Below are 13,787 nucleotides of genomic sequence, written 5' to 3'. Positions count from 1 at the left end.
ACAACATTATCAATTTATTATTAAACTGGTTCAAATAATTCGGCATTATAAAGTATTGAAAATTGAGAAGGATTTTTGTAGACATGTCAAAATTGACAAGTTTATTAATGCCGAATTATTTGAACCAGTTTTTTTTTTTTTTTTTAAAGCAATTTGTTTTACAAAAATGATGAATATAATGTGATTCCCGAATAAGAAAAATTAGGAGACAGTTTTACTATTAATTTTGATTTTATCATCAAAACAGAAGTCAAATATTGTCCTATTAATTTGTGATTGTACAAATTATTTCACCTTCGTATGTGTACAGATCAGGACATGACAATCAGTGAGTGCTTCAATACAAACTTTTGCATTCTTTAGTCCAAGAAGTACTGATCCAGCAACATATTCGTTTCCACTAATTCTACATGTTCCATTTAAAACCAACAATATCGACTCATTTAATAGTTCTGGTAAGTTCTGTGCTTCTCCTGCCCCAAGTTTATGTGACCCAAGAATGAAGTCGCTTGGCTCCAACGGAGGAAAGAAAAGTTGGGAATTTGGGGTGGTGCAAAACGGTTCCACCCAATGAATCGGAGTAGGTTCGAAGTTAAGGACGCTGAGGAGGACGTCAACGTCTATGTGTTTAGGTGTCATTGCAGCACGAATAACGTTGTCACTAAGTGACATTACTTCAATAAGATCACCATAGATGTATGAATGAATAACACCAGTGGGAATAAAAAGAGCAGTACCGGGTTCGCCAACGACAATGTTCATAATGAGAGGTGTAAATATGCCGATATCAACTGGAAAATGAAAAGAAATTGATTTTATGGTATCAACTATTTCTTGATCAAGATTATACTTTTCAAGATTTTCAAGAAAGTGATGTATCATAGTTGGCATGTTGCCGCTCTTTTTGTGGAAGAATCTGAATAAAACTTCTTTCAATGTATTCGGTGAAGGATTGTCTATGAATTGTTGGAGAATAGATGGTTCAATAAGGTCATGAAATTCTGGAACACGATTGAAAAAATCTACTATCTCATTATATGGGCGAAAGCCATATAATAACTTTGTTTTTGATACAAAATATCCCATTTCTGGTTTGTGGTTGGCGTCAGGATAATTCTCTGGATCTTCATCATGAAGCCTTGTAGATGTTTCTTTGTTTGGATGAACCTGGATAGACAATGGTTTTTTGATACTAAGAACTTTGAAAAGAAAAGGAAGTTCACTACACCCTTCAATTTCTGATATTGTTTTCCCCTCTTGTGTCCTTGAAGGGGCTTTTGGATGATTTCCCATCCAAAGTTCTGCATATGGTAAAGATTCTGATAAAGTTGCATTATCTTCACCTTTCAGCAATTGGAATACAAGTGATTCACTTCCCTTTTTACCCCATTCATATTGCATTGATGAACACTTCAGCGGGATGATGTTCCCTTCCATTTGGTTAACTAAAACCTAAAAAAAATTGAATTTAAGCCATTCAACTTTTTGAGATAAATGGTGACACCATTATGAAATTTTTGTGAGTCATGTGATGCAACTTTTTGAATGGAAATTGTGGTAATATGAGCAGATTGAGGCGAACTTAATAAAAAAGTCCCAGTGAAAAAAAGGATTAAAACAACGTCACAAAACAGAATTAAAAAATAAAGATATATTTCCATAATAAAAAGTTTAAAAATCATTTTTTTGAATGAAACATGGTAATATTTATTAAGGATTCAAGAATTTAAGTGTTTCAGAAGTAGGTTTTATAAAAACAAGATTTTCTGACGCTGTCAACCAAATAAACGGTCGTTTCAAATCAGAAAACCAATTTTTTTCATTTTTCACTGAACTAAATTTAAAGAAATATAAATAAGTATATCATATTCAATAGAATTACCTTACCCAAATTTTGTGATCTTATTTTTTTATGAGCAATCTTCAAAATTTCAAAATGCAGAGCAAAAATTCAAAAATCTGTCTTTGCAATTTTCTATAATTTATTTGTTCTATAAATATAATAATTCTAGAAACAATTTATTCATTATTGGAGGCTCTAGCCAAAGAAGAAAAAAAACTTTTTGAATTCATTTTGCGGTTATAAATCCATCAAGATTCGTTCCGCCACGAGGAGCGATACTCACAAAAAAGAATCACAATGTTAAACAGAAGATAAAAATGTTATAAACATTTTTTCAACAATACTTGTATATACTGGTTTAGATGTTATTTGGTACGTCCAGTCTTTGCTTAGATGACCGTTTGTGTATTGTATCGTACATGAATTTAAATAGAAAGTGACTAAATTAAAAGGAAATTTTAAAAAAATTATTATATCTTCATAAAAATTTGTCTACTATCCTTATATGATAAAATCCGAAATGTATTAAATACAATTAAAATTAAAAAGAAATCTATAAGAGGAAAAGTTGGTTGACAGTGTCTTATAAAAACCATGTAAAGCTTGACATTTTTCTAAATTTATTTTTTATAAACTTAAAATGCCATGAACTATTATATTCTTGATTTTTATGAGAAATTATTAAATCGATATTCTGGATAATTAGATGTTTATAACTTTCATATGGTATGTTGTTTATTTAATATTTGAACAGAGTCAAAAGAAGACATAAATGCAAAAAATGCATGGCATGCCATGCTCACATTAAACGGTGGAAGCGAATCCTTGGTGATAATTTGTCTTGTAGAAGATCGATTTTTTAAGATTTTGTACAATAAAAAACCATTATAAATACAAATAATAAGTCAGTTTACGGTGGTGTTACAAAACTTAATATTATTGACACTGGATGTGTTGGTCATTTTTATAATATGTTTTGTAAGTAAGGAAATTGTTTTATAATTGTGTATTCTTTAATGAGTGATCGTTCAACTTTAGCAGGAACCCAAATGCGTTGTTGCGACATTTCAGAAGCAAAAAACGAGTTAGTGTTCCGATTGTTTTATGAATTAATGTATGTTTATTAATAAACATGTTTTTAATTAGATGAAGTGAAGAATTTGCAGTAACACATTCAAACATCAGCAAACGTGAACATAGGGATCACTGAAGCATTTTCTGCCAATGTTAGAATATTGAGAGATATGGATCCTAAAACCAAGCAAACCGAGGAAAAAAGGATTACGTTGTTATTTTATTTTGGATTAAAACATCATCTATATGTTGATCAAAGCATTTCAAACTATGTAGGATCACTCGTTTTCTTGAAATTAACACAATAACTAACTTTCTCACTCCCGATATTTTTCTATTATACTCTTATCTTTTTTATAATATTATATCTATATCTCAATGAGTTTAATTTAAAAATTTCTTATTGCTGTGCATTCTTGTTGTGCAAAATTAACTTTGCGCTTGATATCATTTTGACTTATAGCATAAATTTGTGCAATTTAATGCTCTAAATTAAAATTAAATTCATTTTCTGCACATTATAAATATGAAATTTCATATATTGCAAATCGATTTTATTAAGTTCCATTTCACACTATTTTACATCACATTTCGTCTTCGTCTTCACCATTGATTTCTTCTTCGCTTAGTGAAGATATCGAAGACATTGAGTCGACTTTATTCTTTCCACTTCTCTTTACGCCGCATACAATTCCGACAATGATAACAATTACCACTACCACGACAGCGATTACAATTCCAGCGATAGCTCCATCACTTAGTCCTTCACTTTCATCAACAATTTCATCGATTATTTCCGGTGTCAAACTTGAAGTTATATAAATTTTATTATCTTTTGTCACAATATTAAATTCACTCTTTGAATTATTTTGTTTTATAATATCCAAAACTGAGTTATTAATCCATTGATTTACATTAATTTGATTATTATTACTATTCACTAATAATTTACCACCATTAAATTCATTAACGATTTGATCATCATTAAAATTATTTACATTTATAATTACTTTAAATATTTTTGGTATATTATTAACATTAGAATTACCCAAATTAATTGTTGATGAATAAGTAGTTGTAATATTTATCATATTATTATTAATATTAATATAATCATTAGTTACATCATATGGACTAATTAATGAATTCGATTCAATTGAAAGTGTATTAATAATTTGTAAATTTATTGTATTTATAGTTGTCGAAGGTCGAATTATTAAATCATTAACAACAATCGGTACTTTGTTATCATTATTACTATTATATATTGTAAGTAAAGTCGTTGTATCAGGTGTCGCTAATTCAAGTTTAGGTATTTCATATACTGATTTAATTGTTTGTATTTTATCAGTTGGTCGATATAATATTACGCCACGTAATATGTTTGCTAATTCAGTAATTCCGACTCCTTCATTATTTCGAATTTTATATGACGTAATACGTATTGCTTCAATATTACCTTTTAATTTATTATTAGTTATATAATTAATTCCATCATCAATAGTCATCGAAAATACTTTTGGTAAATTATATATAAATTGGACAATGTTTTCTGAGTTTGGTAAGTTTTGGATGATATAATTTGTAGAACTTTGTGAATAAAATTCAGTCAAATAATTGATAATTGAGTTAAATGGATTTATGATTTTGTTTATATTAAATTCATATGGATTATCAGCTGTATTAAATGATGATATAAGTTGTGGTATTGTAGGATTATGATATATTATAGTTTCAATTGTATTTGTTGCATTCCAAAATCGTTTATCAATATTTGTAATTATATCTTTAAATGATTTATTTGTTAAATAATCAGCTATTATTTGTATTAATATATCTAATAATCGTGATCCATCATTAGTTATCCAATCTAATACATTACTAATTGTAGTTGTTTCATTATTTAATAAGTTAATATTATGATAAAATTGATTAATTTTATCTTGTGGTATTATTGGTGATATCATATAACCTAAATTATATAATAACTTTAATAAGGAATTAAATGAAGTATCAATTCCTATAAATCGTAATATTTCTTGGAATGGAAAACTTTTAATCATTTGTTGTAAAATTGGTAAATATTGTTCAATATTTATTTGTGATAAATCAATATCAATCGGTAAAAATTGTGAAATATTTATATAAAATATCTCTGAAAATGGTACATTAGTTTCATATATTTGTTTTAATTGTGTAATAAAACCAGTTAAACTATCAATGATTGATATTATTTGATTATTTTCTAATATAAATGAAAATATATTATCTAATATATCTTTCGAATTAATAGTAACATTAAATTCTGTTAATATAAGATTTGTCAAATCTGTTAATGAACTACTTGGTAATATTAATATACCTAATAATATTCCTTGTTTAATTTGTTGATATATTGTCATATTAACTAATCCATAATTAGAAGCTATTTCAATAATTCCATCGATAGTAGTTTCAAAACATGAACATAATATATAAAATATTGGTTGTGTAATATTACGTGTTATATTATAACTTTCTAATAATGTTAAAACATTTAAATCATCTGCTAGAAAATCAATTACATAATTTATAGTATCTGTAAGTTCTGGTGGTAACATTGTAACTAAAAATCGTAATAATTCAACAACATTATTTTGGATTTTTTGGATTCTTAAATAAACTGGAACTTCATCAAAGTTAAATACATTTGATATTATTTGGAATATTTGTTGTATAGGTATTACATAAGGATCTATAAATTCATTAATTACTTCTGTCAAATAACCTGATAATATTATTGGTAATATTAAATCTTTATTAATTGGTGTATCCGCAGTAAATTCTTTAGCTAATTGTATGATTGGTTGATAATATGTTTCTAAATCACCTATATCATTATTAAATTTAATGATTGGATATGTTTCATTAGTTAATAATTTAATTAAACATTCAATGTTACTAAAATTAACTTGAATTCCAATTGATGAAAATGCTCTTCCAATATTAAAGTTTGATAATGAACTTAAGAAATAACTTACAAATGATTGAACATTTGTTGTGTTTAAATTAAAGATCATTGTAATATCATCATTAATCATTGCTGTAACTAATGTTGATATTGATCCGATAAAACTTGTCATTGATTGTAATCCTAAGATTTCAACTAAATTAATTTCACCAGTCATATTACCTAATGCATATAATGCATTTTGTTTATCTTCTTCCGGGATAAATTCTGGTATTAAATTTTCTTCTTCACTAGCAAATGAATGAACTAAATTTTCAAATTGTTCTGCTGTAAAGTTTGTTGTGTTCATTCGAATTATATCATTTAATGTTAATTTACCTTGTAATAATCCAATTTGTATATTAAAGTAATGTCGATATTCTGGTAGTATTATTTCTTCATTTATTAATTTAATGATATCATTAATACCTATTTCATTATTTGTTATAATTTTATTATATAAAATTACTAATTTTTCATATAAAGTTTCCAAATTAATTGCTCCAGCAGTTATGGTTTTAATGAAATCATTTGGTGATGAACTCATTGTTGTTACAAATTGTGTTGAAAACGATGTAAGTTGTGGTGTTATACTATTAAATAATGGAAATTCATTAATAGTTATCATTTGATTCGAAATTAATTGTGAAATTATATTACCAATTAAAGTTAATGTTTGTTGAATTTTATATACACTAAATTCATAATGACTTTCTTCAGATACTTCAAATAATTTATATAAATTAGTCAGTGTTATTTGTGCATTTGTATCATCGAATGAAGTAACTAAATTTTGTAATGATGTACTAAGATCCCAAAAGTTTTTATCAACAACTTCAGCAATTTGTTTTAAACTTGATCCATCATTAATTTTAAGTCCAATTTCTTTATATATTGATAAAATTCGTGATGAATCTGGATAAATATCATCAAACAAATTAACAATTTTATAACTATCTGTCTTAAGTTTTGGTATAATTTCAATTATTAAATTCAAAAAGTCTTTCATCTTATGATTAGTTTCTTCTCCAATGTTTTCATTTATTACACTGATATAATAATTAGCTAAATAAAAAATTTGATCTAAAATATTATTCAGTTTATCTAAATCAATATAATTACTAATGATTGATTGGAATGTGCCTGTTAATAAAGAATCAATTGCTTCTATGTTTATCTCTTTATATTCAGTATCACTAATCTTTAAATAATCCAAAAATTCACGGAATGGTAAATCATTATTATAATAATTAACAATTGTTTTTAGATAATTAAAAAACATATCAATAAGACTTAGAGTCATAAATGGAAGCATATTAAATATTTTATCAAATGATTGAGCATTCATAATGTTTGTTTCGTTTAAGAAATCACGAATTAATTGGTAAACAACTGTGTCCTTATTGTTTAATCCATTAATTAAATTCGTAAATCCATTAACAAGTGCTTGAAAATTGGTATATATTGTTAAATTCCCTTTAATCATTGAAACTATTTGAACAATGCTATCAATCGTTGTGTCTATATTAACAATTTGCCCTAAAACAACATAAAGAATTTGTTTTGGTATATTATATGTTGTTGTAAAGTATTCGGTGAAATTGAACGAGTCTGTTAGGATCGGAAGAAGAATTTGGAAAATGGATTGGATGTTAGTTGGGAGTCGTGTGGTTAATGTGCTAATTATATCTTTGTAGAATGTAAGCATTGATTGAATCGATAAAAATTCAGAATAAATGATATCTGATACATTTTCAATTGTAAGATGATAGAATTCAAGTTCAGCTTGGAAAAGATTAATTCGATGTTCAATGGCTTCAACATATGGACTTGCAAATTTTGTTATTAATTGTGGGATATAGCCTGAAGTTAAAATGCTTAATAATGTATGGATGTTTATGTGGGATTCAGCAGAAAAGGTGGACATTTTATAGGCAATTTGTTCGAAATATGTTGAAATATTCAAATATTCATTAAATTGCTTCAATGTATAATTTGGTTTAGTTAATAAATTGAATAAGTTGACCAAATTTTCAAGAGGCACAGGGCAACCAAAAGCAAATTCAACAAAGTTGGCAAAATTAAATGATTCAAAATTATTATTAACATAGTTTAAGAGATCATTCACATAATTGCCAAAGTAGCCTGTAAAAATTTCTGTTGTAATTGATGAAACAGCATCGTATAGAAGTCCTTGTATTGGAAAACCAATCATTTCTGCAAGATTTATTTGTGGGTAAGTTAATAAATTTGAAATGAGTGATAACATATTTCGTGTTTCATTTGAAAATAAGTTTGGTATAATATTTATGTAATCACTTGCTAAAGATTTAATAATATTAATTACCATTGGAATCATTGTCTCGTTTTCAATATAGTCACTAATTGTGGCGTTGAAATTCAGGTAAGGAAGTACACTTGAAATATCTAAAGCAAAGCCTGAACAAGCTAAAAAGAAAACAAGAATCATTACTTTGTTTGTCAGATTGACAAAATCGAAAAATATCAATGTATTCATAAAATTATCACAGCGAACTGATAAATAATGTATCTCATATTATTTAAAATATCATATATTAATATTTATTGATTATATTATTAAATTATTGAGATAATTGTATTTTTAGCCAGACCAATTTTTGGTGTTTTGCTTTTAAATTTTTGAATGGGTTCTTGGCTCCAAAATAATTGCGGTTGTATTTTATTGTAACGAACATTGATTTGGTTATAATTTGAATGTAAAAACGTCGTGATAAAACTTTTTGAACATATATTCAATTTAGTTTGATCGTTTTTGATTGTTGCTAAAATAAATCTTTTTAACTTTTGCTTGGGATTGATGTTAGTGTATGTATGATAATTCCGAAGGCAAAGATTAATGAGATTACTATGTATTCTTTTTTCTTAAATTCAAATGGATCGAGAAAACATTTCCTCCAGAAGAGAACACCAACAAAAATATACGCGCCTGCAGAAACTGAAGCTAAGGCCCCTATTATATCCTGATTATCGTTGATTTTTATATGTGTGTTAGAATAATTAAATCCGATAATGGCAGCAGGTGTCGACAAACAATAAAGGCTCATTAAAATCCAATAAAAAACTTTATTTATTTTGTTGTTTCCAATAAATGCAGCAAATGTAAAAGAATCACAAAGTCTTTCAAGAATTGTAGCAATAATTATTTGTGCGTTAAGTGTGCTAGTTGCAAAATTGAGTGTGATTCCAATTCCAATGATAATAGAATGAAGAAAAAGAAAAATTGAAATTAAAACTCGCATCAAAATGGATGGTACTAATTCATAGTGTTGATTTATCATCTCGCTAATATCCATATATATTATTGATGATTTTTCTTTTGGCTTTTTAGATTCAAGAAGTGAAAAAAACGCAAAAATGCCTATAATAATAAATGAATAAATAGGGTACTTTTGATTTCTGAAAAAAAACACTGCTTCTGGAATAAAGTGAAGTAGTGTCAATCCAAAAAATGATCCAGATACAAATGACATTGAATAAAACCAATTAATGTGTTTAATCAGTCTTGTAATGAGAATCCCTGCAAGGCCCAATATAAACATTATAAATGATGATATAATTGGTAGCAAGTCATTCATTCAGTTTTGTAGTTTATGATTATAAAATGCCATAAGACGTTCAAGTAAATTATAGAATTATTGTAATTGTGTTCGTTAACGGTTTTCATTCTTTAAATAAAAGTGTTTTTACCAATAAATAGAATAAATATAATTTTACACAAGTATTATATTATAGTCAAGGAAACTTAATGAAATGTATTACATTATCCTCGAAATAATCAATTTTATATACAATTACATAATCTATGAAAAAGGTGTTTTAATATTTAAAATATGAAAAGAGTAAGGTTTTTTAGGTTTTATAAATACTGAAAAAAATTGGTTAACCATTTTAATATTTTGTTATTAAGTTGAATTTTTTGAAGATTTTTCACTAAGTAAATCTACAATTTCTTTGTAGCCATATTTCGAAGCGAGCATAAGAGCTGTTTGAAATAATTTGAATAATTTCCAAATATTAATTATAAATTTTAAATTGTTCAAACAAATTTTTTGCAAAACGAAAAAATATTTATGAAAGTTGTTTCGATATTTTCTTGATCAAGAAGTAACTTAACTATTTCTGTATGACCATTTTTAGCAGCCAAAATAAGTGCTGTTTCAAATAATTTGAATAATTTCCGAATATTATTCTGAAACATATCGAGATTATTAAAATGAACTTTATGTAAAAAGAATAAACATTTTGCATATTAACTTTAATTTTCTTTTGCTTAAGAAGTATTTTAACTATATCAGTATGACCTTTTTTAGCTGCATACATAAGTGCTGTTTTATATAATTGAAATAATTTCCAAATATTTTTTAGGAACTTTTAATCAGCAAAATAAACTTTAAATAAAGAAAAATTATATTTTTAGCATTAATTTTTATATCTTTTTCTTTAAGTAACATTTTAACTATATTTGTGTGTCCAAATCTTGCTTCCAAAATAAGTGCTGTATTAAATAATATGAATGATTACCAAATATTATTTCGAAATATAAAATTATTAAAACGAATATTAAATTAAAGGAAAAAATATTTGGAGTTCCAATATCAATTTCATTTTGCTTCATAAATAATTTTACTATATCTAAATGACTATTTTTAGATGCTAAAATAAAAGCTGTTTCAAATGTCATTATGAATCACCTCGAAATTATTAAAATAAATTTGATATGAAATAAAATATTATTAAAAGCATTAATTTCAATATCTTTTTGTTTAAGAAGTAATTTAACTATTTCAGTGTTTCCTTTTTCAGATGCTTTCATAAGAGCTGTTTCAAATTATTTAAACAAAATCCAAAAATTTACTTTAAATTTCCCAAAATGATAAAAACAATTTCCAAAAAATAAAAATAAATGCCTCTAACATTAACATTAACTTCTTCTTTTTCGAGAAGCATTTTGACAATATCAATATAACCTTTTTCTGCTGCATTTACAATTGCAGGTGAAAAAGATCAAAATAATCTCCAAATATTATATATATACATTCCAAAATCATAGGAATATACTCTAAACTAAACAAAAAAATATCAGATTTAGCATTAATATCAATTCCTTCTAAGTCAATAACATACTTAATAAGTTCGATATTTTCCGATTCAAAAGCTCCAGATAAAATTTCTTTAGGAACTTCATTAATTTGAAGAAAATATTTAAAAAGATATAAATTCCCAGTCGAAGCACATATTGAAAAAAGGAAATCATCAATTTTAAGATTATCTTTTTCTTCGAAAAATGATAAAATTTCATAATTCGAATAGACAATACATAAATATATTAAATATTTTAATATTTGATCATCACCAAAGTTATGATTTTCAGACGAATATATACCAAAAAATGTAGGAGAATATGATCTATAATAAATATGATTTGGGAAATTTTGAGATTTCGGTTTATTAATTTTTTCGATTTCATTTTCATATATATATTTAAAGATATCATTTCGATGAAATGCAATTGCAGTTACATATGCATCTTTAAATGATGAATGATTTTGTTCACACAAATGAATTATCTCTAAGTTTCCACCAGCAATTGCATATTTACCTGAACTTTCGATATTACAATTATTTAACAACAAGAATTTAAAACATTTAACTGATCCAAAAAATGCTGCATAATCAATAAGTGTAACACTATTCTCATTAATATATGAATTCTTTTCATATAATGATGGCTCTATTCTTTGATTGAAATCGAAATCATTTTGTGATACTATTTCTTGAAGTTTTTCGATATCATCATTTCGTATTATTTTTGAGATTTCATTTTCATTCATTCCTTCATTAATTAATTTCTTATGAAGTTCCCAATCATTCTTTTTAACATCTCTTGCATTTTTTAATGATTGATCAATTGTGTTTTCATGGAAATGATTCCAATAATATCGTCGTTTAGGAGAGTAAAAAACTTTATCATTTTGATGATGTGCAAAATATTTTGATTCAATATTTTTTGTGACTTCTTCATCAATTAAATCTTCATCAATCATTTTCTCAATAAAATAATAAGCTTCATGTGATTTGATCTTAGAGATATAATCAACAAAACATTTAACGATGTTTGAATTGTTCTTTTTTAATTTTTCTTCTTGTGTTTGTATATTTTTTAGGTACTTTAAATAAACATCATTTACTTCCTGTTTTGAACAAAACGAAAAATAAACTAATTTACTTATAATAAGGTTAAATGAATATGGGTAGCTTGAATCAAATAACTCCATTGTTTGTTGAACTGATGATTCAAGATTTTCTTCTGATAAATTAAATACAATTTGTTCAAGTGGAATAAGGAATTTTTTAAGAAGTTCTTGATCACCAAAACTTAAACTTTCCCTTTTTGTAGATTTGTTGATTTTTTGTTTCTGGGTTTTTCTAGGCATTATATGCGATCAAGCCTTGGAGGAGTTCACCAGATAAACGGTCTCTGAATTTCTATTCTAAAGGTGTGTTAGGGTGGTTTCTTTGTTGATTTCTGAACGAATTTGATTTCAAAACTTAATAATAGAATCTCTGATTTTTTTCGCATATTTTATACATAATGTGTAATTTAAAATTTTAACAATGTTATAAATTTTTTATGAATATGATATCCTTTTATATGACTCATATTTACGTTACTAACGGATTAGCTTGGGGGATCTCCAGAAATCCAGCTTTTGAATAGTTTATTATGATTGTGATGAATTCATGATCATCATGTTATGTTATACAAATTTAGAAAAAACTAATTGGTTTTTATTCCAGTAAATTATTTGATTTATCACCCATATAAAATCAAAAAAAAACTAGTAATATTATGGAGAAGAAGTAAAGAACTTTTTTCTCTATATCCACATTTAATATTTTGATAATTTATCAAAAAGTGCTAATTAGAAAAAGACGTTACTGTTACAGAAAAAAAGAAAATAAACTATTGAATGCTCGATTAATGAAGGTTGGAATTGATTTTCTCAAGAAAAATCAAGAAATTAGTCTATGTATCGAAAATTTAAATAACTCTATTAAGTCCATCGCAGCTAAAGAAAAGAAACTTCAATCAACAAGAGATATTAACCAAAAAAAACACATTATTGAAGATATTCATAGTTTAAACACCGCCATAACTCAAGAATACCATGAAGCTTTTTGCATTGTTCCACAGTTTATAAAATATATTAACACTTTGTTAGCTCAAAATCCAATTGAAGATAATTCTTCAGGACCAAATCTTCCATCAAAAGACGAAGTTACAGATCTCCTTAATGACTTTTTCAAATCGAAAATCAAGACAATGTCTATGAATCCTCCTTATTGTGGATGTTATGCTTACAAAAATAAAAAGAATCCAGGAAAATACATATGTGCACGGTACAACAACTCATACATTTTAATGGTTATCCTTAGTAATGATGGCGAAACATGTGTAGCCTATGATCCAACAGATATTGATAATGGAATCAAAGCAATCCAACTAAAAGATGAAGATTGGACTCCACTAACGACTGTGATCCCACAAAAACCAATAAAGAGATGGGAGCATGCAAAGAATAGCTTAGTTCTTTCACTTTATAAAACAGACGAACAATGGTCAACAGTGTTTTACAAAGCAACTGTAAAACTACAGCCCAACGAGAAACCACCAGATGAAGAAAGAGGATACACACTTGATTTTGGAGATGATAATATTCAAAATGTTCCAGAGAAATTTGTCACAATATATCCTAAAAATTGGCAAGCTATAGATCAACAAGAACAATATTAATTATAATTATTTAAGACGCCGGATTAAGTCCAAAATATGGCACA

General features: G+C 26.1%; 2 protein-coding genes across 2 annotated transcripts; one reads left to right on the top strand and one right to left on the bottom strand.

The window, feature by feature from the left end:
- Nucleotides 1-285: 285 nt before the first annotated feature.
- Nucleotides 286-1,437, bottom strand: GO595_009993 (mannose-6-phosphate isomerase; the record flags this gene model as incomplete). Its single annotated transcript, XM_067912623.1, has 1 exon — nt 286-1,437. The coding sequence occupies one exon, from the start codon at nt 1,435-1,437 to the stop codon at nt 286-288; it is 1,152 nt and encodes a 383-aa protein (XP_067769942.1).
- Nucleotides 1,438-12,930: 11,493 nt separating this feature from the next.
- Nucleotides 12,931-13,743, top strand: GO595_009992 (uncharacterized protein; the record flags this gene model as incomplete). The annotated part of the gene is made up of 1 exon (XM_067912622.1): nt 12,931-13,743. The coding sequence occupies one exon, from the start codon at nt 12,931-12,933 to the stop codon at nt 13,741-13,743; it is 813 nt and encodes a 270-aa protein (XP_067769941.1).
- Nucleotides 13,744-13,787: the final 44 nt, after the last annotated feature.

Source organism: Histomonas meleagridis, assembly GCF_020186115.1.
Source record: "Histomonas meleagridis strain 2922-C6/04-10x chromosome Unknown scaffold_143, whole genome shotgun sequence".
NCBI classification, from domain to species: Eukaryota; Parabasalia; order Tritrichomonadida; family Dientamoebidae; genus Histomonas; species Histomonas meleagridis.
Note: the sequence above shows the minus strand (reverse complement) of the source record. Positions and strands in the feature narration are given on the sequence as shown.